The sequence below is a fragment of the Hyperolius riggenbachi genome, chromosome 10, assembly GCF_040937935.1.
Source record: "Hyperolius riggenbachi isolate aHypRig1 chromosome 10, aHypRig1.pri, whole genome shotgun sequence".
Taxonomy (NCBI): domain Eukaryota; kingdom Metazoa; phylum Chordata; class Amphibia; order Anura; family Hyperoliidae; genus Hyperolius; species Hyperolius riggenbachi.
The window spans coordinates 260,017,866-260,044,515 of record NC_090655.1 but is presented as its reverse complement, the minus strand read 5'-3'; the positions used below and the strand labels follow the sequence as shown (position 1 = coordinate 260,044,515).

Genomic DNA, 26,650 nt, shown 5'->3' with positions numbered 1-26,650 from the left:
GTGTAATGTGACTGCACAGTGTGCCTGTAATGAGGTATAAACACACTATGTACACAGGGAATGTGAGAAGTAATAGGGGTGTGATGTGTAATGTGACTGCACAGTGTGCCAGTAATGAGGTATAAGCACACTATGTACACAGGGAATGTAAAAGGTAATAGGGGTGTGATGTGACTGCACAGTGTGCCTGTAATGAGGTATAACTACACTATGTACACAGGGAATGTGAGAAGTAATAGGGGGTGTGATGTGTAATGTGACTGCACAGTGTGCCTGTAATGAGGTATAAACACACTATGTACACAGGGAATGTGAGAAGTAATAGGGGTGTGATGTGTAGTGTGACTGTACAGTGTGCCTGTAATGAGGTATAAACACACTATGTACACAGGGAATGTGAGAAGTAATAGGGGTGTGATGTGTAATGTGGCTGCACAGTGTGCCTGTAATGAGGTATAAGAACACTATGTACACAGGGAATGTGAGAAGTAATAGGGGTGTGATGTGTAATGTGACAGCACAGTGTGCCTATAATGAGGTATAAACACACTATGTACACAGGGAATGTGAGAAGTAATAGGGGTGTGATGTGTGTAATGTGACTGCACAGTGTGCCTGTAATGAGATATAAACACACTATGTACACAGGGAATGTGAGAAGTAATAGGGGTGTGATGTGTAATGTGACTGCACAGTGTGCCTGTAATGAGGTATAACACACTATGTACACAGGGAATGTGAGAAGTAATAGGGGTGTGATGTGCATAATGTGACTGCACAGTGTGCCTGTAATGAGGTATAAACACACTATGTACACAGGAAATGTGAGAAGTAATAGGGGTGTGATGTATGTAATGTGACTGCACAGTGTGCCTGTAATGAGGTATAAACACACTATGCACACAGGGAATGTTAGAAGTAATAGGGGTGTGATGTGTGTAATGTGACTGCACAGTGTGCCTGTAATGCAGTATAAACACACTATTTACACAGGGAATGTGAGAAGTAATGGGGGTGTGATGTGTAATGTGACTTGTACAGTGTGCCTGTAATGAGGTATAAACACACTATGTACACAGGGAATGTGAGAAGTAATAGGGGTGTGATGTGTGTAATGTGACTGCACAGTGTGCCTGTAATGAGGTATAAACACACTATGTACACAGGGAATGTGAGAAATAATAGGAGTGTGATGTGTAATGTGACTGCACAGTGTGCCTGTAATGAGGTAAAAACACACTATGTACACAGGGAATGTGAGAAGTAATAGGGGTGTGATGTGTAATGTGACTGCACAGTGTGACTGTAATGAGGTATAAACACACTATGTACACAGGGAATGTGAGAAGGAATAGGGGTGTGATGTGTAATGTGACTGCACAGTGTGCCTGTAATGAGGTGTAAACACACTATGTACACAGGGAATGTGAGAAGTAATAGGGTGTGACGTGTGTAATGTGACTGCACAGTGTGCCTGTAATGAGGTATAAACACACTATGTACACAGGGTATGTGAGAAGTAATAGGGGTGTGATGTGTGTATTGTGACTGCACAGTGTGCCTGTAATGAGCTATAAACACACTATGTACACAGGAAATGTGAGAAGTAATAGGGGTGTGATGTGTGTAATGTGACTGCACAGTGTGCCTGTAATGAGGTATAAACACACTATGTACACAGGGAATGTGAGAGGTAATAGGGGTGTGGTGTGTGTAATGTGACAGCACAGTATGCCGGTAATGAGTATACGCACACTATGCACACAGGGAATGTGAGAAGTAATAGGGGTGTGATGTGTGTAATGTGACTGCACAGTGTGCCTGTAATGGGGTATAAACACATTATATACACAGGGAATGTAAGAAGTAATAGGGGTGTGATGTGTGTAATGTGACTGCACAGTGTGCCTGTAATGAGGTATAAACACACTATGTACACAGGGAATGTGAGAAGTAATAGGGGTGTGGTGTGTGTAATGTGACTGCACAGTGTGCCTGTAATGAGTATACGCACACTATGCACACAGGGAATGTGAGAAGTAATAGGGGTGTGGTGTGTGTAATGTGACAGCACAGTATGCCGGTAATGAGGTATAAACACACTATGTACACAGGGAATGTGAGAAGTAATAGGGGTGTGATCAATCGAAAAATCAGATCATTAATGGCCACCTTAAGAATGATAGGTTTACATAACAAAACCTTTAGCATAAGTACATAGCATAACCCCTAATATGGCCAGTCTGTGAGCAGTGACACAGTCATATTACCTTAAAACATTCAATATTTAATGTTGATTTCTCACCTGTTCTGCTCTCTGTAAGAGGGTCCTCATCTATAGTTGTCCCCATCATGTCACCCTCCTCCATAAACTGCTGATCACTTCTTACATACGTCTCCTCCTCTGCTTCTTCTTCTTCTTCTTCTTCTTTAATCACTCTTATTATTAAACCCTCCATAGACTGCTGATCAATCCTCACATATGTCTCCTCTTCTTCCTCTTTATTTGTCCCCATCACGTCACCCTCCTCCGCCGACTGCTGATCACCACTTACATATGTCTCCTCTTCTTCCTTTTTAATTGTCCTCATCCTGTCACCTTCCTCTGTAGACTGCTGATCACTCCTCACACACATCTCTTCTTCCACTTTAATTGTCTCCATCATGTCACCCATCTCCATAGACTGCTGATCATTCCTCACATACATCTCTTCTTCTTCCACTTTAATTGTCTCCATCATGTCACCCTCCTCCATAGATCACTGATCACTCCTCACATATGTCTCTTGTCCATTGAGCTCAGATCTTAGTTCTGAAAAAGATAAATTATAGCTGTAAGATATTAGCAGTGATAAACAGAGCACAGGAAAGAACATAATTAGCTAGGGGTTGATAATCTCCCATAAGCTGTGGTCTCCTGCACATTCAGTACCACAGTCCTCTCCTCCAGTGTGCCTTGCTCATCATCTGCTGCTTCTCTCCTCCTCTCCATGCACACATTCCTGGGAGGTTACAGCAGTGCCGGCAGCGGTAGATGGATGAGGATGTGAGGAGAGAACAGCTGGAGACAGAGGAGGATAGGAGCAGAGGCCTGCAGCTAATTAGCTATAAATTATCATTACTTATGGCTCTGGCACCCGATGAACTAGGCAGATAACAGCTCCATAACTTGACCATATCCGAGCCCAATGGCCATTACCTACTAACCCCAAACCCTCCAAGAGCCATAGAAAGAAACCATCTAACAGCTGGGACAGTTCCAATACCAGGACTACAGGAGCACGCCCCTTGTTACCTGGCTACACCCCCCAGCTGTGACCCACCAGCCATGACCTTTATGTAGTCTCTAACCTCTCCCACTGCGGGACTACTCAACACCAGTGGCTCCTGACTGCACATTGGCTTCTCTCCATCAGAGATACAATGGATATGGTCATTCAGCAGCACTGTCTGAACTGCTGAAAATGGACACAGAGGACAGATCCTGCTCCTTGGAACCTCACTCCCATGACCTCCACAGATCTTCAACAACTGGATTGTACAATTGTGATGCCTTCGCTATTTTTCATATTGAATGCACCATAACTCATTTAGAATGTCCCAGCCTGACAAAGCGTTAAACCTTTCCAGCTATCACCTACAGCAGCAGAGATAATTCGCTTCTAGCTCTCAGCTCTTATCAGTACCCCTGCTGACTAAAAATCCATCCATCTGGAACTGGCACTGACAGAAACTGTAAACTGGGACTGATCGTAGGAATACTGACTTCAAACCTATGTTGATCAAGACAACTGTTTACACCTGTGTCTGTCATAAAACTCATACCAGGAGCTTCAAAAGAGAGGGACTCATCCCTATATCTGCTGCCCTTCACACAGTTGCTTTAACAGAAAGCGCTCTCACAGTAACCCACTAAATTCATATTTCATGCTTTTCTAGCCACTGGGAATATGAAGGTCAATCTGACAAGCACACACTGATGGATTTTCATACAGCTGCTGAGCAACACAAGCGCTCAGTCGCACTTAACGGTTTAATACTCGTGTTTCATATGTGCACATTTTTAATGCCTTACTGAATGCAAATATGCAGTCCATTCCTTTATATGACTTATGGGTATAGAGAGATTTGGCAGAAAACCCAGTATGTCGATTCTCACTCTCCCTGAATGGCATCTGCATGTAGTATTGCAGCTACAGTGCGGGGGGGGGGGGGAGGCACACAGGAGCGCACCCGACCATACACAGCTGTGTAAACAAGCTTAGTGCTGGGGGGGGGGGGGGGTTGTCATATTTTTGTATTTTGAGCAGAAGGGCAGAAAGAGCAATAGCTGCTAAAATGTTTAGTTTGTTCACAGTTTTTGCTCCTTCTGCCCTTCCACTCAAAATACAAACACAACACCCCCCAGCTCTCAGCTTGTATGCAGGGTGAAAAATGCCCTGTGTGACACACTTACCGAAAACAATGCAAACACTCTCATATGACCTGTTAATATTGTAACAAAACTATTTCTAAGATAAACAGATTGTTGTGGTGATGAACAAATAGCAGGAAGAAGAAAGCTATGCAAACAAAATCAAATATAAAAGATCAGGGCCGGCTCTACAATAAAAGCAAAGAGGGCAGTTTCCCTCCATAGGTCCATAGGGGGCCTCAGGTGCCCCCTTTGCGTCTTTAAAAAAAAAAAAATGTCTTGCTGGGTGCTGCTGCCCTTCCTTTTGCCCAGTTCAGACCTCCAAATCAGCGCGGCGACTGACAGACCTTCAGATCAGCGCAGGACCCAAAAGCAGAGAGAGCAGTGCACTTCACTCGTCACTTCGTGCATTTGAAGTAATGCAGGCGGTTGCTGTGGCCTTCTGCCTTGGGTCCTGTGCTGATCTGCAGGTCTGTCAGTTGCCGCGCTGCTCTGGGGTATGTCAGCCGCTGCACTGATCTGCAGGTCTGTCAGTGGAGACATTAAGGGAGGCAACACACTACCAATGACAAGAGACTACTGGAAATTTGAAACTTTGCTGTAGGGGGGACAAGGCCGGGGGAGGGAGGGGGGGTGACTTGCCTTTGCCTTAGGGTAGGGTAAGCTTACCTTTGCCCAAGTTCAGCTAACATTTGCCCCAGGGCCTCTATGCTCCTTAACCTCCTTGCGACTGCCTAACGCCAATTGGCGGTCGTAAGGTGGCTCCCCAGGAATGCTTAAAGCCGATTGGTGTAAAGTCCTGGGGGGGGGGGGGGGGGGGTTGCAGAAGATCCCCGCTTGAATGACAGACCTCCACGACTGTTTCGACGTCTATTTACATTGCACAGCGCTGCGATCTATGGCAGAGCTGTACTGGGGACAGCCGTGTCACTCGGTTGTCCTCTGGAGAGGCTCAGAGAGCGATCGGCTATCATAGGCTGATGCTGTGATTGGCCGTCGGGGTGAGGGATAAACAAACAACAAAAATGTGCATTTTTTATATTAAAAAAAAAAAGGGAGAAATGAATTAAAGCGGAACTGTACATTCGATTAAAACAAACTGTTCACTTACCTGGGGCTTCCCCAAGCCACCTGCAGCCATCCTGTTCCACGCCAGTCCTGCACGATCCTCTATTCTCCCGCCGTGGCTAAGTTTCATTACTGTCGACTTGTAAGTCAACGGCAACTGAGCCCCAGGATACGCAAAGCTTTCTTTTGAAGCTTTCGAAGAAAGCTTTACATAGCCTGGGGTGCGCAGGCTCAGTTGCCGTCGACTTACAAGTTGGTGATAACTAAAATTATCCACGGCGGGAGAACAGAGGATCGTGCAGGACCGGTGCGGGACAGGATGGCTGTTGGGGGTAGCCCCAGGTAAGTGCAACAGTTTGTTTAAAGCGAATTTACAGTTCTGCTTTAATAATAAAAAAAACCTGCAGCACCGATCAGAGCCCACCAAAAGAAATCTCTGTTGGTGGGCAGAAAAGGGGGGGGGGGGGAATAAAATGTGTGCTAAGTTGTATGGCTCTGCAGTGAGCTTTTAAAGCTGCAGAGCACTGAATTGCAAAAAATAGCCTGGTCACCGGGGCGGGGGGGGGGGGGGGGGGGGTGTTAAACCAGCCCTGTAAAAGATAACATAAATTACACCAACAGAAAAGAACTGGGTGCATCATCTGGCTAGCAGTGCCTTACTGGAAGCAGTAGCCCTAAGAAGCAATCCTTGATGTAGCAAGTTGTTCCTTTATATCCAGCAGAGATCATGACCATCACTACCCAAGACCTCATAGGGTGCTGCAATACCAGGGGATGATATTGCCAGGGCTGTGGAGTCGGTACAAAAATCCACCGACTCCTCAGTTTAGGATTCCACCGACTCCGACTCCTCTAATTTGCATATTACAATCTTGTTGATTGAAAGTATGTAACATGAAATTTGTCTCTTAACTGCCAACACTTAGGAGTTTTATAAGACAACTGAAGTGAGAAGGATATGGAGACTGCCATATTTATTCCCTTTAGTCATAGACTAAAACTAGTCCTTGGTAAGAGTACTTGTAAAAGGTACAGGCCGGAACAAAGAACATCTATCAGGCCCTAGGCAATGTAACTGTGGGTACATGTAAGAGTGATGTGCAGGTACTCTGCTGGAGAATAAGGAGATTCTTCCTCTATTACACATTCTTCATGCACAATCTGAACATGGATCAGGCCCCAGGCAATGTAACTGTGGGTACATGTAAAAGTGATGTGCAGGTACTCTGAAGTGGAATAAGGAGATTCTTCCTCTATTACACATTCTTCATGCACAATCTGAACCAGGTTTATTGGTGATAGACAACACATCTGTGTTCAATGTGCACAACATTCTCAGTGGATTCCCTGCAGCTCTGTGGAGAGTGCATATGTAGAGTATAGTAATACTGTGTAACAAAGTACACCTGAGACACCTGAGACAGATGAAATTAAAGTTTTATACATACCTGGGGCTTCCTCCAGCCCCCTTCAGGCTAATCAGTCCCTCGCTGTCCTCCTCCACCACCTGGATCTTCTGCTAGGAGTCCAGGTACTTGAGCCACTCAGGCGTAGTGCACTCCGCCACCAGGAGCATACTACACCTGTGCAGCACTATTGCGCAGGTGCAGAACGCTCCTGGCTGTGGAAGCGGCATGCGGCCGGACTGCGCTGACTGGCCTAATTACCAGGAATCATAGCATAAGATCCAGGTGGTGGAGGTGGACAGTGAGGGACTGATTAGCCTGAAGGGGGCTGGAAGAAGCCCCAGGTATGTATAAAACTTTCCTTTTCATCCTTCTCAGGTACCATTTAATTCGTAGTCATCAAACTAAATTTTACCAACATATCAAATTATTTGATTTCATGAGCAAAGAGAGTGCGTACATTTGCATAAATCAGAATCAACGCAGAATTATTTCCATCTCATTGACCATCTCTATTAGTGACACGGCTACACATCAGGCTTTATACTTACAGCATAGATGTTATTTAGTATATATAAGAGATTCCTGTGTACACATCATATATACAGTCACAATCAGATATGTATATCTGACTTTAAAAATACGGGGACTGCTTTATTGAAGCAGCACAAGTAACTAATTTTGATTGGTTTATTTCATTTTTGTGGACTGAGCACAGCTATTACCATATGTATAAATTATTTATGATAACTATTATCTGAGAAATAGAAAATGTTATCATATTTTCTATTTTAATTACAGTTTAAATTCATTAGGAGTCGGAGTCGGTGCATTTTTCCCCGACTCCGACTCCAGGCACCCAAAATTGCCCCGACTCCACAGCCCTGGATATTGCAGAGGCCATATGGCTGCACTGCGGGGCAATATGGCCATGCTAGAGGCAGAAGAGGTTATACAGGAGAAATGCCAGCACTGGAGGGACATGGCTATATTCCATATACATCTTCTCTTGTCTCTGTGATGTGACTGAATTATTACTAGGAAGGTGAGATGCCGGCACTGGAGGGACATGGCTATATTCCATATACATCTTCTCTTGTCTCTGTGATGTGACTGAATTATTACTAGGAAGGTGAGATGCTGGCACTGGAGGGACATGGCTATATTCCATATACATCTTCTCTTGTCTCTGTGATGTGAATTATTACTAGGAAGGTGAGATGCTGGCACTGGAGGGACATGGCTATATTCCATATACATCTTCTCTTGTCTCTGTGATGTGACTGAATTATTACTAGGAAGGTGAGATGCCGGCACTGGAGGGACATGGCTATATTCCATATACATCTTATCTTGTCTCTGTGATGTGACTGAATTATTACTAGGAAGGTGAGATGCCAGCACTGGAGGGACATGGCTATATTCCATATACATCTTCTCTTGTCTCTGTGATGTGACTGAATTATTACTAGGAAGGTGAGATGCCGGCACTGGAGGGACATGGCTATATTCCATATACATCTTCTCTTGTCTCTGTGATGTGACTGAATTATTACTAGGAAGGTGAGATGCTGGCACTGGAGGGACATGGCTATATTCCATATACATCTTCTCTTGTCTCTGTGATGTGAATTATTACTAGGAAGGTGAGATGCTGGCACTGGAGGGACATGGCTATATTCCATATACATCTTCTCTTGTCTCTGTGATGTGACTGAATTATTACTAGGAAGGTGAGATGCCGGCACTGGAGGGACATGGCTATATTCCATATACATCTTATCTTGTCTCTGTGATGTGACTGAATTATTACTAGGAAGGTGAGATGCCAGCACTGGAGGGACATGGCTATATTCCATATACATCTTCTCTTGTCTCTGTGGTGTGACTGAATTATTACTAGGAAGGTGAGATGCCAGCACTGGGAGGACATGGCTATATTCCATATACATCTCCTCTTGTCTCTGTGATGTGACTGAATTATTACTAGGAAGGTGAGATGCCGGTGTGGTGAAATTTTTTGCAACTTTATCAGATTTTGCAACCGGTTGCATTTATTTATACGTATCAGAAAGTGCAACCTAACCATTGACTTTAACCTAATTGTATCAGAAAATGCAACCCAACCAAACCCTACTCTCACACAGAACCCTCCCCTCTTGCTTAACTAATAACCCCCCCTGGAGGGAACAATCCCCCCTCTTCCTCAACTAATACCCCCCCCCCCCCCCCCCCCTCTTGCTCAACTAATAACCCCCCCTGGAGGGAACAATCCCTCTTCTAGCCCAATGGGATCTGTGGTTGCAAAAAATTACAGGCGTGTTAACAGAGAGAAGCCACGCCTACACAGTCATACACTGTCCTCTATGGCAAGTTGCAAAATATGATGGGTAGCAAAATTTTTCACTACACCGGCACTGGGGGGGACATGGCTATATTCCATATACATCTTCTCTTGTCTGTGTGATGTGACTGAATTATTACTAGGAAGGTGAGATGCCAGACATAATCTATGGCACATGTAGGAGGCCACTGGAAAACTGGCAAACAAGTCACAGCAGTTATATAAAAGTCTCTTGTATGGTAATTACTTCAAGGGGGATGATCAGGATAGTGACAGGTGTACTATGACCTCCTCTGTGACAAAGTATGTCCACCCCGACCTCTGCTCTGCTCTGCTCTGCTCTGCTCTGCTCTGCTCTGCTCAATTTATAACGAGAATCACACAATTACCTCTTCCAACAACGACTCTTCTCCACCTTCTGCAACCTCTTCCTGCTGTTACATCACTTCCTGTCTGTGTGATCGCCATCTTGTGCTGAATAAACTAACTGCAGCCTCTGTTTGTGAAATTACCTGCATTCAGCTATATAATACTACAATATTAGTATAATTGTACTGTGTTAGCCATTAGTAAAAGCAATACATTTTGCATTAGGATACCATTTATTGGCTAACTTAAAAGAATAATAGTAAGCTATTCTGTCTTTTCCAGATTCAAATCATGTATGCTGACAAGTTGTCTTTTAATTTTTAATAAAATGTACTATTTTATTTAAATGTATCCCTCCCCCCGAGATCCAATCATGCTGATCATCTCTCATAGGCATCAGCCTATGAGATGGATCAGCTTGCGAGCCTCTCGTGCCGACAGCTCAGTGACAGAGATGTCCCCCGTACAGCGATGCACTAGATCGCAGCGCTGTACATGTAAATAAAGGCTTTTTTTCCTTTTAAACAGGCTGCTAGCCGCAACCGTGGGCTGATCGCTGCAGCCGCCTCTCTCCCTCTGCAGGGAACGGGCGCTGAGCGTGCGCTCGTTCCCTGCAAATCTTGCGCATCGCGAGATGACGCAAACCTGGGTTAGGCGATGCAACGAAAAGAGTATCTGTACAATACGAGCAAAGCAATAGTTAAAAGATATCTTCTTTATTCCATCCCAAGCAATAGTAAAACTCCATATAAAGCAATAGTAACACTCCAAGACTCCATTTAAAAATATACAGCAGTTCAGCTCACTCATACAACCCCAGCACAGTTCTGAATCTAAACACAGCCACCTGGCTCTTATGCTGGGAATACACGATTAGATTTTTCAGCAGATTTACGGTCCAATCTTTTTTCCAATTGTTTTTTCTGATTGATTTCCATTCACTTCTATGAAAAATCGATCAGAAAAACGGCCGAAAATCAGATTGGACCTGTCTGAAATTATCTATTGAACCATCTCTCTGCTAGAAAATCTCATGGTGTATTTACACAGAAGCTTCCAGCAAAACCTAGATCACAATAGGTCTTATCTGAGGCTACAGGAGTTTCCAGCAAAGCCACTGTTTCAGTAAGTAAACAAGTCCATAGAAAACTCAGCAGGTATCACCTTCAGCTATTTAAAGGCGCATACACACGCTGGATTCCTGTAAACGACGGGGGTTGCCGTTCTGCCGACAGTTTGCCAGTGTGTACAGTCTGTCGGCAGGCTGATAAGGCTGGTTTTGACAGATCCGCTGAGCTGACGACCCGTCATTTGCAGGAATCCGGCAAGTGTATGCTCCTTAAGGAAGCAACAATAAAAGCTCTTAATTGGATTACCTCAAAACATTTGCAGGAGAGCCACTCTGCAGCCACAATTCTGGGTGAAGTGGTCACAGAGTGGTTAAACAAAACAAGACTACTCTTGCCTGCCGCCTGCCTTGACCTTAGCCTGGATACTTATTACTCTCTGCCTGCCGCCTGCCTTGACCTTAGCCTGGATATGGATTCCTCTTGTTGTTCTCAGCCTCTACACCAGACTCTGATACTACTACCTTTTTCCCTGTTGTACTGGACTTCCACACCGAGTTGTCTTGTACCCTCTGAACTCACCTAGGACTCCAAACCCCGCAACTTGGTGTGGCCTGTTCTCTAACCCACTGTTAGGGTGTCTCCTTGAGTGTAACCTGGTGAACAATAGGCCACTGAAAGTGCATCGTCGCTTATGGGGCAGTGTGTTGAACACCCGTGGGCACTTAGATTCTACACTCTTGGAGGACTCTCACCTCAGTGGGAAGGTCATCAGGTTTTCTACCATAACAATAACTAAGACTCTGCCTGGCACTGAGGCATAAAAAATTCTGAGTTCAAGAGGTAACTACAAGCAGAATGGATACAGTTTGTCTAGGCTGAAAAAGCCTTATACCAGCTTAAAGGGGAACTGAAGAAAGAGGTATATGGAGGCTGCCATGTTTATTTCCTTTTAAGCAATACCAGTTGCCTGGCAGCCCTGCTGATCCTCTGCCTCTAATACTATTAGCCATAGCCCCTGAACAAGCATGCAGCAGATCAGGTGTTTCAGACTTTAAAGTCAGATCTGACAAGACTAGCTGCATGCTTGCTTCTGGTGTTATTCAGATACTACTGCAGAGAAATAGACCAGCAGGGCTGCCAGGCAACTGGTATTGCTTAAAAGGAAATAAATATGGCAGCCTCCGTATACCTCTTACTTCAGTTCCCCTTTAAGAAATTGGTATCCTTGGTGCATATTTTATCTACAGATTTGAACCAATGCATAATTTTTCTGCTATTAGTCTCTCTCTCTCTCTGTGATGTAAAGCCACCCTCCAGGGCAGAAACCCGAAGATCATTTAACCCCTTCCCGACCGCCTAACGCCAATAGGCGTAGGGAAGGTGGCAGCCTCAGGACCGGCATCAAGTCCAGGGGTGGGGTTTTGCAGGGGATTGCCGATAGCAGACTGTCTATTTACAATGTACAGCACTGTGATCTCTGGCAGCACTTTACTGGGGACAGTCCTGTCACTCGGCTTTCCCCTGGAGCGGCACGGATCGCGATCCCTTCTCATAGGCTATTGCCTATGAGAGAGGATTAATGCGATTGGCCGGCGGGGAGAGGGAGGGAGGAGAAGAACAAAAAAAATTTATTTAAACAATAAACAAATAAATAATAAACATGCCAGCAGCGATCAGAGCCCACCAACAGAAAGCTCTGTTGGTGTGGGCAGAAAAGGGGGGAGGGTTCACTTGTGTGCTAACTAATATGGCTCTGCAGCGAGCTTTTAAAGCTGCAGAGCACTAAATTGCAAAAAATAGTCTGGTCACTAGCGGGGTGTAAGCCTATGGTCCTCAAACAGTTAAGCTGTGTCCATGGGAATAAAGTGCATAGGGACCCCACCTTCTCCTCCAGCACAGGTAGCCAGGCGGCCGCCCCCCCACCACACCTTCTCCTCCAGCACATGTAGCCAGGTAGCCGCCCCCACCTTCTCCTCCAGCACAGGAAGCAAGGTGGCCGCCCCCCCCCACCTTCTCCTCCAGCGCAGGAAGCCAGGTCACCCCCTCCCACCTTCTCCTCCAGCACAGGTAGCCAGGCGGCCACCCCCCACCTTCTCCTCCAGCACAGGTAGCCAGGTGGCCACCCCCCACCCTCTCCTCCAGCACAGGTAGCCAGGCGGCCGTCCACCCACACCTTTTCCTCCAGCACAAGTAGCCAGGCGGCCGCCCCCCCCCCCCCACACCTTCTCCTCCAGCACAGGTAGCCAGGCGGCTGCTGCCCCACCTTCTCCTCCAGCACACGTAGCAAGGCGGCCGCCCCCCCCCCCTCACCTTCTCCTCCAGCACAGGTAGCCAGGCGGCTGCTGCCCCACCTTCTCCTCCAGCACACGTAGCAAGGCACCCGCCCCCCCCACACCTTCTCCTCCAACACAGGTAGCCAGACGGCCGCCCCCCACCTTTTCTTCCAGCACAGGTTGCCAAGTGGCTGCCCCCCCCCCCCCACCTTCTCCTCCTCCAGCACAGGTAGCCAGGCGGCCGCCCCTCCACACCTTCTCCTCCAGCACAGGTAGCCAGGTGGCTGCCCCCCACCTTCTCCTCCTCCAGCACAGGTAGCCAGGTGGCTGCCCCCCCCCATGCCTTCTCCTCCAGCACAGGTAGCCTGGCGGCCGCCCCCCCTCACCTTCTCCTCCAGCACAGGTAGCCAGGTGGCCGCCCCCCACCTTCTCCCCCAGCACAGGTAGCCAGGTGGCCGCCCCCACCTTCTCCTCCAGCACAGGTGGCCAGGTGGCCGCCCTCACCTTCTCCTCCAGCGTAGGAAGCCAGGTGGCTGCCCTCACCTTCTCTTCCAGCGCAGGAAGCCAGGTCACCCCCTCCCACCTTCTCCTCCAGCACAGGTAGCCAGGCGGCCACCCCCTACCTTCTCCTCCAGCACAGGTAGCCAGGTGGCCACCCCCCACCCTCTCCTCCAGCACAGGTAGCCAGGTGGCCGTCCACCCACACCTTTTCCTCCAGCACAGGTAGCCAGGCGGCCGCCCCCCCCCCCCACACCTTCTCCTCCAGCACAGGTAGCCAGGCGGCTGCTGCCCCACCTTCTCCTCCAGCACACGTAGCAAGGTGGCCGCCCACCTCCTCCTCTAGCACAGGTAGCCAGGCGGCTGCCGCCCCACCTTCTCCTCCAGCACACGTAGCAAGGCACCCGCCCCCTCCACACCTTCTCCTCCAACACAGGTAGCCAGACGGCCGCCCCCACCTTCTCTTCCAGCACAGGTAGCCAGGTGGCTGCCCCCCCACCTTCTCCTCCTCCAGCACAGGTAGCCAGGCGGCCGCCCCTTCACACCTTCTCCTCCAGCACAGGTAGCCAGGCGGCCGCCCCCCACACCTTCTCCTCCAGCACAGGTAGCCAGGTGGCTGCCCCCCACCTTCTCCTCCTCCAGCACAGGTTGCCAGGTGGCTGCCCCCCCCACGCCTTCTCCTCCAGCACAGGTAGCCTGGCGGCCGCCCCCTCCCCTTCTCCTCCAGGACAGGTAGCCAGGTGGCCGCCCCCCACCTTCTCCTCCAGCACAGGGAGCCAGGTGGCCGCCCCCACCTTCTCCCCCAGCACAGGTAGTCAGGCGGCCACCCCCCCCCCACACACACACTTTCTCCTCCAACACAGGTAGCCAGGCGGCCGCCCCCCCCCCCCCACACCTTCTCCTCCAGCACAGGTAGCCAGGCGGCCGCCGCCCCCACCTTCTCCTACAGCACAGGTAGCCAGGAGGCCGCCGCCCCACCTTCTCCTTCAACACAGGTAGGCAGGCGGCCGCCCCCCCACACCTTCTCCTCCGGCACAGGTAGCCAGGTGGCCGCCCCCCACCTTCTCCTCCAGCACAGGTAGCCAGGCGGCCGCCCCCCACCTTCTCCTCCTCCAGCACAGGTAGCCAGGCAGCCGCCCCCTCCACATCTTCTCCTTAAACACAGGTAGCCAGGCGGCCGCCCCCCCCCCCCACCTTCTCCTCCAGCACAGGTAGCCAGGTGGCTGCCCCCCCCACCTTCTCCTCTAGCACAGGAAGCAAGGTAGCCGCCCCCCACACCTTCTCCTCCAGCACAGGTAGCCAGGTGGCTGCCTCCCCACCTTCTCCTCCAGCACAGGAAGCAAGGTAGCCGCCCCCCACACCTTCTCCTCCAGCACAGGTAGCCTGGTAGCCGCCCCCCCCACCTTCTCCTCCAGCACAGCAAGCCAGGTAACCGCCCCCCACCTTCTCCTCCAGCACAGGTAGTCAGGTGGCCTCCCCCACCTCCTCCTCCAGCACAGGTAGCCAGGTGGCGGCCCCCCCCACCTCCTCCTCCAGCACAGGTAGACAGGTGGCCACCCCCCACCTTCTCCTCCAGCACAGGTAGCCAGGTAGCCACCCCCCACCTTCTCCTCCGGCACACGTAGCCAGGTGGCCTCCCCCCACCTTCTCCTCCAGCACAGGTAGTCAGGTGACTGTTAACCTCATGTGAGTATTTTAAGCTTGAATAAACTTATTATCAGTTAACCTCTTGGCTACCTGTAGCTAGACGGCTGTTATCACCCTTCACCCACATGGCCCTGTTATCGGGCCTAAGAGGTGGCTTGAGGCCATGCCATTTACTCTCTTAGCTTTAGACAGTAACGTGTTGTGTTATTTCTGTTCAAACAATACCAGTTGTGTCCAATATTGTAGAAAGCGCTCCACTTTACTTGATATAAAAATACTGGGGTGTCCCTATAGGGACTGCACTCACCCGTCCAATTTGACCACTGCGAGACTGGTCAAAATAAGCAGTAATGCCTTTCCCGTTCAGGCTCCTCCGCTGCTTGGCGCACACCACTGTAGGTAGAAGATCCGTCCTGGGTAGTTCCTCTTCGGGCTAATTGCCTTTCATTTACCTCATAGAGAATAAAGGCATCCCATAGCGTAACTCCGTAAAAACTGATAATAAGTTTATTCAAGCTTAAAATACTCACAAGAGTAGGTGAGGTTAACAGCCTTTAGAGTGTATAACGGGCTCTCCTCCGTGCCTCCCGGGTAAGGCCGACTTGGTGGCACCGCTATTCCGCTATCTGGCTGGCCGCTCATGTGATATTGCACACCTTCTAGTTGTCCTGGTTTGTCCTACAGCTCCACCCTACGCGTTTCGTCACTCCGAGTGACTCATCAGGGGCGTGGCTAGCCGTGGACACCAGGTGATTTTATGCTAAACGTCGGGCAAAAGGATTACGTACTTCCGCCCATCGGGGGGCTGGGCTACGCAAATACCAAAGAGGAAGGAGTGGTTCCTCCGTGATGAAAGATATATCGCTACCGCGCTGGGAAGGGGTATCCGTCGCGCCGTTAAGACGCCAGTGCGTCATGATGGTATGACGCTAATGCGTCAGGTGCGTTATGCAAATGCCTTTGGGCTAGTAGCACCTTAGGGCCGTCGAGGAGAAAATGACGTACATAGCAATGGAGGAGATCATGCGTTCCAGCCTGGTCTCCTTCCTCGGTTGAGAGCCCGTTTTCCATAATCAGCATGTCATACAGTAAATATTCAATTCATTTAAAAAAATAAAAATGTAAAAACATTCACAGATGAATTTCACCTAATTGTCAATGTCAAAATTACAATGTTAGGTAAAAAAATGTTAGTTAAAAAAATAATAAAAGAATATAATACAAAGATACAAAATCCTATAGCATGCTTCCCTACATCCTATGCCATCTTGTGGCCAAATTAAATATTGCACATTTCCATTCACTTGCACTGAAGATATTCAGTCTAGTACAAGCATGGGGATTCTAAGATGCATAGCAGTTACATACACTGGATATTAGTGATTCCATAGTTCTCTTAACATGAAATAAGTTCATTTTGAATAGCTAACTGTTCGCAATAAAGCAATTAAGATCTAGTTCAATATTATGCCCCCTTGGTCTCAAGGTTCCCATATCATAAATCCATTTGGTTTCACGTTTAGATATATCCCTAGTCTTGTTACATCCCCTCCATGAATAATTAGCTTTTTCCAGCCCACAGAATTTAAGAGAGCTGGGGTCCGAGTTATGATGTGTCCTATAGTGGTCCGAGACGCTGTGACCTGTGAATCCTCTCCTGATATTTCCTATATGTTCCCCTACCCTGGCTTTGAGTTGTCTTGTGGTCCGTCCAATGTATTGGGTGTTGCATGGGCACCATACCATGTAGACCACCCCTTTAGAGTTACAGGTTATATTCTGTTTAATTTTAAACGTCAATCCTCTGGATGTTGAGGTCACCTCTTTACTTTTTATTGGCTTTGCTTCTCTGCATCCTACACAATCCTTACACGGGAAGAACCCTTCTTTTTGCCAGAACGGGATAACTGTCTTTGGTGGGTTTACACAGCTTGGGGCCATATAGCTTTTTAGATTTTTTGCCCTCCTATAAATGAATCGTGGAGCCTCTGGTAGGATTCTCTTAAGTGTTGGATCCTCCTTCAGTATTGGCCAGTGCTTCCTGATCGTATGCTCGACCTGTCTGTATTGAGTAGAGTAGTCTGTGATGAACGGTAGGTTTTCCATTGGCTGGGGTACTGTTGTGTTTCTTCGGCCTTGTCTAAGGAGTGCCGATCTTTCTATTCTCCCTACTTCCATGATCTCTTTTTGTATTTCTACATTATCATACCCTTTCTCCACAAACCTTTCAGCTAGTAGTTGGGATTGTTTCACATAATCTTCCAACTTACTGCAGTTCCTCCGCATCCTCATGAATTGGCCTCTAGGGATGGCCTTTTTCCACCTAGGGTGATGACAGCTCTGGGTTGAAAGGTACCCATTTCTATCTGTTGGCTTGAAGTAGGTGGTGGTAATTAACAGAGTTCCTCTTTTTTCAATGTTGAGATCCAGGTAATGGATGGACCGCTCACTCGTTTCCACCGTTAACTCAATATTCAGATTATTCCTATTCAAATTTTCAAAGTAGATTGATAAATCTTCGCTCCCCCCCCGCCCCCCCATACCAGAAATAGGTCATCTATAAATCTCCGCCAAACTTTGACCCTATTGTCCCTTCCCTCACCTAGGACTTGTTCCTCCCATTTCCCCATAAAAAGATTCGCTAGGGAGGGGGCAAACCCCGCCCCCATTGTGCATCCCTTCACCTGCAGAAAGAACTCTCCCTGATGCCAGAAGTAATTCCTTGTTAGGGCAAAATTAAGTAATTTCATTAGAAAGTCTCTCTGTTGTATTTTCATATCGGGATCCTTTTCCAAGTAGTACTGTACTGCCTCCATTCCCTGTTGGTGTGGGATGTTCGAGTACAGTGCGGTAACGTCAGCTGTCACCAATAGGTCGCCTTGCTCTACCTCCAAGTCCTCCAGTATCTGCAGCATATGCTTTGTATCTCTGACTGTTTGTGGAAGGTTTTTTACCAGCGGTTGCAAGAAGTGGTCTAAGTACTGGCCTTGTCGGTGTGTTAAAGACCCTATTCCACTCAGTATTGGTCTTCCTGGTGGATGTTCTATATTTTTGTGGACTTTGGGTACCTGATAAATTACTGGTGTTCTTGGTGCTGTTGGCATCAGAAATTCGAATTCTCTATCTTCAAGGATACCCTCATCCAAGCCCTCCCTTAGTAGCTTTCTCAATTCCCCGGTGTAGGCAGTGAGGGGGTTCCCTCTCAGTTTTATATAGGTGCTTGTATCATGGACAATCTTATCTAATTCTGTATTGTATTGGTCTTGCCTCATCACGACTACTCCCCCTCCCTTATCTACCGGCCTAATGACCAGCTGTTTATCTTCCAATAGGCCCCGGGTGAGTTTCATTATCCCTTTGGTTTTTCTTGTTTCCATCTTTTCAAGATCACTCTCCACCATTCTTCTAAAGACATCTACTGAATTTCCATTGCCACTGCACTGTGGGTTAAACAGGGACCGGTTTTTCATTCCCGTGTGTTGGTATTGACTGACCGGGTTTGCTCTATTTGTTGGGCCTTCTCTGTTCAAAAAATATTTTTTGATATTTAAAGTCCTGGTGAACTTCTGCAGATCTATGTACGTATTAAACTTATTAAGTGGTTGGTTCGGTGCGTGTTTTAAACCCTGATCTAGCAATCTTAATTCCTCCTGACTGAGTGCTTTTCCTGATATATTGAATATTCCTTTCCCTACTTCTCTCTTCTTCGTTTGTATGCGCCTCCGTCCTCGTACCCCCCTTCTGGTCTTCGTTTGTGTCCCCCGGGGGTTGGTTGCTGCATAGGTTCGTAATCCGGCCATGGGTGGTGATTCCACGGTGGCCTCTGGGGTCCCTGGTTGTACCCTAAAAAATGTTGATATTCATGTTCATGTCGCAGGGGGTCATAACGATTATAGGTTGGTATTTGGGGATTTTCATATTTCCCTCTTTGCTGCAGTGGGTATCTACCACCATTTCTTGCTTCATTTAGTTCCCTAGGGTTCCGCCTATTGGCGTTAAACCTACCTCCCCCTTGTATTTCTAGTAGGTCCTGTTGTTTTCTTAAGTTTTGATATGTTTGTCTTTTCGGTATTGTCCCACTATTCCTAATGGGTGTAGGGTTTATTGGTCTTCTCGGGGTTGTTTGCCCGATTGGGGCGGGTACTAGTTCCCTGGGCTTAGGGGCTGGGGGGATGGTCCCTTTGGTTTTTATCTGCCACTTATAGGCTCTTTTAAGTTTAAATGCATTCCAGTCCATTTGAAATTTTCTTTTTTTCTTTATAATGATGTCCCTTTCCTGTTTGATTAGAACCTCACAGGTTCGTTCTGATATGGTTTTATATAAGGCCTCTTCCTTATAAACCTCAAGGTTTGATTTGATTTGTGTTATTTCCCTCCCCAGTCTCTCAAGTCGGGCTGTTTTCCTTTTGACCAGTAGTTCCATCAATCCTATGCCACAGCCGTCAAAATATTCTCCCCACTCCTTGTCATTTTCCTCTCCTTCCTCACCATCATCTGGGGTAAGGTCCCATCTTAGTTTTTGCGGTATTATACCTTTATTAATATATTTAGTTAGAGTGGTGACATCCCACCAAGTGGTCTGCTCTTTTAGTAGGGTATGTTCTAAATACCTAAATTTTTCTTCCAGTTCCTTCTTAATATCATCATGATTATCATCTTCAACATTAAATATGACCTCTAAATCAATATTATGTTTAGCTCGATAGTCAAAGACATCTAAATTGCCTGCTGCCATTTTAATGCTAGAGGATTAAAAGTCTGTATGTATAAACGGCGCTACAGAAACAAAATGAATAAAAGTTCACTAAAGTCCACTTTCCCTTTAACAATTGGTGTTCTTGCGTGTCTGCGCTTCTTGCTGAGTGTAGCTGCACCCTTCTAGAAATGTCCAATATTGTAGAAAGCGCTCCACTTTACTTGATATAAAAATACTGGGGTGTCCCTATAGGGACTGCACTCACCCGTCCAGTTTGACCACTGCGAGACTGGTCAAAATAAGCAGTAATGCCTTTCCCGTTCAGGCTCCTCCGCTGCTTGGCGCACACCACTGTAGGTAGAAGATCCGTCCTGGGTAGTTCCTCTTCGGGCTAATTGCCTTTCATTTACCTCATAGAGAATAAAGGCATCCCATAGCGTAACTCCGTAAAAACTGATAATAAGTTTATTCAAGCTTAAAATACTCACAAGAGTAGGTGAGGTTAACAGCCTTTAGAGTGTATAACGGGCTCTCCTCCGTGCCTCCCGGGTAAGGCCGACTTGGTGGCACCGCTATTCCGCTATCTGGCTGGCCGCTCATGTGATATTGCACACTTTCTAGTTGTCCTGGTTTGTCCTACGGCTCCACCCTACGCGTTTCGTCACTCCGAGTGACTCATCAGGGGCGTGGCTAGCCGTGGACACCAGGTGATTTTATGCTAAACGTCGGGCAAAAGGATTACGTACTTCCGCCCATCGGGGGGCTGGGCTACGCAAATACCAAAGAGGAAGGAGTGGTTCCTCCGTGATGAAAGATATATCGCTACCGCGCTGGGAAGGGGTATCCGTCACGCCGTTAAGACGCCAGTGCGTCATGATGGTATGACGCTAATGCGTCAGGTGCGTTATGCAAATGCCTTTGGGCTAGTAGCACCTTAGGGCCGTCGAGGAGAAAATGACGTACATAGCAATGGAGGAGATCATGCGTTCCAGCCTGGTCTCCTTCCTCGGTTGAGAGCCCGTTTTCCATAATCAGCATGTCATACAGTAAATATTCAATTCATTTAAAAAAATAAAAATGTAAAAACATTCACAGATGAATTTCACCTAATTGTCAATGTCAAAACTACAATGTTAGGTAAAAAAATGTTAGGTAAAAAAATAATAAAAGAATATAATACAAAGATACAAAATCCTATAGCATGCTTCCCTACATCCTATGCCATCTTGTGGCCAAATTAAATATTGCACATTTCCATTCACTTGCACTGAAGATATTCAGTCTAGTACAAGCATGGGGATTCTAAGATGCATAGCAGTTACATACACTGGATATTAGTGATTCCATAGTTCTCTTAACATGAAATAAGTTCATTTTGAATAGCTAACTGTTCGCAATAAAGCAATTAAGATCTAGTTCAATATTATGCCCCCTTGGTCTCAAGGTTCCCATATCATAAATCCATTTGGTTTCACGTTTTTAATCCTCTAGCATTAACCACTTAAGGACCAGGGGATTTTGCACTGATCGGTGCTGCGTGGGCTCTACAGCCCGCAGCACAGATCAGGAATGTGGCAGGGCGATCAGACTTCCCCCCTTTTTTCCCCACTAGGGGGATGTCCTGCAGGGGGGGTCTGATCGCCGCCGGCTACTACTGATTTGCGGGGGGGGGCTCCTCAAAGCCCCCCTCCACAGCGTTTTCTGGGCTCTCCGGCTTTCCCTCCCTCTACCTTTTTTCCTGAGCGGCGCAGGACGGAATTCCGATAGGATAGGCTTCTGCCTATCAGATGACGGCGATCCCCGGCCAATCAGAGGCCGGGGATCGCCGATCTACGTCACGGCGCTGCTGCGCAGCAGCGCCGTGTGATGTAAACAGCGGGGATTTCTTCCCCGGATGTTTACATTATGCGTGCGAGCCGCGATCGGCGGCTCGCACACTGTTCACGGAGGCAGTCTCCGTGAACTAGCATGGAAAGGCCGCTCGATCGAGCGGCCGTTCCCATGCTATACCACTAACGACCCGCCGACGCCTATCGGCGTTAGGCGGTCGTTAAGTGGTTAAAATGGCAGCAGGCAATTTAGATGTCTTTGACTATCGAGCTAAACATAATATTGATTTAGAGGTCATATTTAATGTTGAAGATGATAATCATGATGATATTAAGAAGGAACTGGAAGAAAAATTTAGGTATTTAGAACATACCCTACTAAAAGAGCAGACCACTTGGTGGGATGTCACCACTCTAACTAAATATATTAATAAAGGTATAATACCGCAAAAACTAAGATGGGACCTTACCCCAGATGATGGTGAGGAAGGAGAGGAAAATGACAAGGAGTGGGGAGAATATTTTGACGGCTGTGGCATAGGATTGATGGAACTACTGGTCAAAAGGAAAACAGCCCGACTTGAGAGACTGGGGAGGGAAATAACACAAATCAAATCGAACCTTGAGGTTTATAAGGAAGAGGCCTTATATAAAACCATATCAGAACGAACCTGTGAGGTTCTAATCAAACAGGAAAGGGACATCATTATAAAGAAAAAAAGAAAATTTCAAATGGACTGGAATGCATTTAAACTTAAAAGAGCCTATAAGTGGCAGATAAAAACCAAAGGGACCATCCCCCCAGCCCCTAAGCCCAGGGAACTAGTACCCGCCCCAATCGGGCAAACAACCCCGAGAAGACCAATAAACCCTACACCCATTAGGAATAGTGGGACAATACCGAAAAGACAAACATATCAAAACTTAAGAAAACAACAGGACCTACTAGAAATACAAGGGGGAGGTAGGTTTAACGCCAATAGGCGGAACCCTAGGGAACTAAATGAAGCAAGAAATGGTGGTAGATACCCACTGCAGCAAAGAGGGAAATATGAAAATCCCCAAATACCAACCTATAATCGTTATGACCCCCTGCGACATGAACATGAATATCAACATTTTTTAGGGTACAACCAGGGACCCCAGAGGCCACCATGGAATCACCACCCACGGCCGGATTACGAACCTATGCAGCAACCAACCCCCGGGAGACACAAACGAAGACCAGAAGGGGGGTACGAGGACGGAGGCGCATACAAACGAAGAAGAGAGAAGTAGGGAAAGGAATATTCAATATATCAGGAAAAGCACTCAGTCAGGAGGAATTAAGATTGCTAGATCAGGGTTTAAAACACGCACCGAACCAACCACTTAATAAGTTTAATACGTACATAGATCTGCAGAAGTTCACCAGGACTTTAAATATCAAAAAATATTTTTTGAACAGAGAAGGCCCAACAAATAGAGCAAACCCGGTCAGTCAATACCAACACACGGGAATGAAAAACCGGTCCCTGTTTAACCCACAGTGCAGTGGCAATGGAAATTCAGTAGATGTCTTTAGAAGAATGGTGGAGAGTGATCTTGAAAAGATGGAAACAAGAAAAACCAAAGGGATAATGAAACTCACCCGGGGCCTATTGGAAGATAAACAGCTGGTCATTAGGCCGGCAGATAAGGGAGGGGGAGTAGTCGTGATGAGGCAAGACCAATACAATACAGAATTAGATAAGATTGTCCATGATACAAGCACCTATATAAAACTGAGAGGGAACCCCCTCACTGCCTACACCGGGGAATTGAGAAAGCTACTAAGGGAGGGCTTGGATGAGGGTATCCTTGAAGATAGAGAATTCGAATTTCTGATGCCAACAGCACCAAGAACACCAGTAATTTATCAGGTACCCAAAGTCCACAAAAATATAGAACATCCACCAGGAAGACCAATACTGAGTGGAATAGGGTCTTTAACACACCGACTAGGCCAGTACTTAGACCACTTCTTGCAACCGCTGGTAAAAAACCTTCCACAAACAGTCAGAGATACAAAGCATATGCTGCAGATACTGGAGGACTTGGAGGTAGAGCAAGGCGACCTATTGGTGACAGCTGACGTTACCGCACTGTACTCGAACATCCCACACCAACAGGGAATGGAGGCAGTACAGTACTACTTGGAAAAGGATCCCGATATGAAAATACAACAGAGAGACTTTCTAATGAAATTACTTAATTTTGCCCTAACAAGGAATTACTTCTGGCATCAGGGAGAGTTCTTTCTGCAGGTGAAGGGATGCGCAATGGGGGCGGGGTTTGCCCCCTCCCTAGCGAATCTTTTTATGGGGAAATGGGAGGAACAAGTCCTAGGTGAGGGAAGGGACAATAGGGTCAAAGTTTGGCGGAGATTTATAGATGACCTATTTCTGGTATGGGGGGGGGGGGGGGAGCGAAGATTTATCAATCTACTTTGAAAATTTGAATAGGAATAATCTGAATATTGAGTTAACGGTGGAAACGAGTGAGCGGTCCATCCATTACCTGGATCTCAACATTGAAAAAAGAGGAACTCTGTTAATTACCACCACCTACTTCAAGCCAACAGATAGAAATGGGTACCTTTCAACCCAGAGCTGTCATCACCCTAGGTGGAAAAAGGCCATCCCTAGAGGCCAATTCATGAGGATGCGGAGGAACTGCAGTAAGTTGGAAGATTATGTGAAACAATCCCAACTACTAGCTGAAAGGTTTGTGGAGAAAGGGTATGATAATGTAGAAATACAAAAAGAGATCATGGAAGTAGGGAGAATAGAAAGATCGGCACTCCTTAGACAAGGCCGAAGAAACACAACAGTACCCCAGCCAATGGAAAACCTACCGTTCATCACAGACTACTCTACTCAATACAGACAGGTTGAGCATACGATCAGGAAGCACTGGCCAATACTGAAGGAGGATCCAACACTTAAGAGAATCCTACCAGAGGCTCCACGATTCATTTATAGGAGGGCAAAAAATCTAAAAAGCTATATGGCCCCAAGCTGTGTAAACCCACCAAAGATAGTTATCCCGTTCTGGCAAAAAGAAGGGTTCTTCCCGTGTAAGGATTGTGTAGGATGCAGAGAAGCAAAGCCAATAAAAAGTAAAGAGGTGACCTCAACATCCAGAGGATTGACGTTTAAAATTAAACAGAATATAACCTGTAACTCTAAAGGGGTGGTCTACATGGTATGGTGCCCATGCAACACCCAATACATTGGACGGACCACAAGACAACTCAAAGCCAGGGTAGGGGAACATATAGGAAATATCAGGAGAGGATTCACAGGTCACAGCGTCTCGGACCACTATAGGACACATCATAACTCGGACCCCAGCTCTCTTAAATTCTGTGGGCTGGAAAAAGCTAATTATTCATGGAGGGGATGTAACAAGACTAGGGATATATCTAAACGTGAAACCAAATGGATTTATGATATGGGAACCTTGAGACCAAGGGGGCATAATATTGAACTAGATCTTAATTGCTTTATTGCGAACAGTTAGCTATTCAAAATGAACTTATTTCATGTTAAGAGAACTATGGAATCACTAATATCCAGTGTATGTAACTGCTATGCATCTTAGAATCCCCATGCTTGTACTATTATTATTATTATTATTTATTGTATTTATAAAGCGCCAACATATTACGCAGCGCTGCACAATAGATAAATGGGTTAACATACAGGTAGAACATACGGAAACTCACAACAAAACAAGATCATGCAAATGATTTGATAACAATACAGTGTCATAGGTCAAGATAGAGACTGTTCGAGTCTACAAGAAGGGTGGTTGTGAGTAAGATTGCATAATCAAGATGGATACATTAGGGAGGATGGCCCTGCCAGAGGCTTACAATCTAAAGGGTGGGGTGGAGACAATAGGTGCGTCTTTTGAGAGGGGGTCTAACAGAACATATTATGATACTGGTGTAGGGGGGTATGCGAGCGTGAAGAGGTGAGTCTTAAGAGCTTGTTTGAAGGTATTAAAGGTGGGGGCGAGTCTGACGGCTGGTGGGAGAGAGTTCCAGAGAGTAGGGGCAGCCCTGGTGAAGTCCTGCAATCGTGCGTGTGACTGAGTTATGCGTGGTGCGACTAGGCGCAGGTCATTGGAGGATCGGAGGGGGCGGGCTGGTATGTGCCTGTGGACCAGATCAGAGATGTAGGTCGGGCAGGTCTTGTGCACTGATTTGTAGGCCAAGCACAGGATTTTGAAATTGATCCTAAAGCTGATGGGGAGCCAGTGTAGTGCTTTACAGAGCGGAGTTGTAGAGGCACTGCGGTGAGAAGAATGTATCAGTCTGGCTGCCGCATTCATTACCAATTTAAGTGGGTCAGTACGGTTAGAGGGGAGGCCAGATAGAAGAGAATTGCAGTAGTCTAGGCGGGAGATGACAAGGGCATGGATAAGTAGTTTAGTGGTGTCAAGTGACAGGTAGGAGCGGATCTTGGAGATGTTGCGGAGGTGGAAGTTGCAGGATCTGACAATACCTTGGATGTGGGCTGTAAAGGAAAGTTCAGAGTCCAGAGTAACGCCTAGACAGCGGGCTTGGGAGGTAGGGTGGATAGTAGTATTTTCAATAGTGACGTGCAGATCTGGGAGGGGTGCAGCTGTGCGGGGTGGGAATATTAGAAGCTCAGTCTTGTCCAAATTAAGCTTCAGGTACCTGGCAGCCATCCAGGAGGAAATGGATGTGAGGCAGGCAGAGACTTTGTCCATGGTAGAGGAGGAGATATCTGGGGTGTGGAGATATATCTGGGTGTCGTCGGCATACAGGTGATAATTGAAACCCATGGAGGAGATGATTTTACCAATTGAGGCAGTATAGAGAGACTGAATATCTTCAGTGCAAGTGAATGGAAATGTGCAATATTTAATTTGGCCACAAGATGGCATAGGATGTAGGGAAGCATGCTATAGGATTTTGTATCTTTGTATTATATTCTTTTATTATTTTTTTACCTAACATTTTTTTACCTAACATTGTAATTTTG

The 26,650-nt window shown here is 46.9% G+C and overlaps 1 protein-coding gene across 3 annotated transcripts in view; it reads right to left on the bottom strand.

The window, feature by feature from the left end:
* The window catches only part of LOC137535360 (zinc finger protein 850-like), a 50,362-nt gene that overhangs the window by 12,626 nt on the left and 11,086 nt on the right, over positions 1-26,650 (bottom strand). Inside the window, exons 1-2 of one of the 3 annotated variants that reach the window (XM_068257187.1) lie at positions 9,622-9,646; positions 2,306-2,812 (exon numbers count right to left, since the gene is read on the bottom strand). The exons of 1 other annotated variant lie outside the window; for it this stretch is intronic. In XM_068257187.1, coding sequence (XP_068113288.1) covers positions 2,306-2,756 — 451 coding nt within the window. In that variant the 5' untranslated portion in view covers positions 2,757-2,812; positions 9,622-9,646. Of the gene's footprint in view, positions 1-2,305; positions 2,813-9,621; positions 9,647-26,650 lie in introns of those variants that run through there. One more of the 3 variants, XM_068257188.1, reaches the window with a different exon arrangement.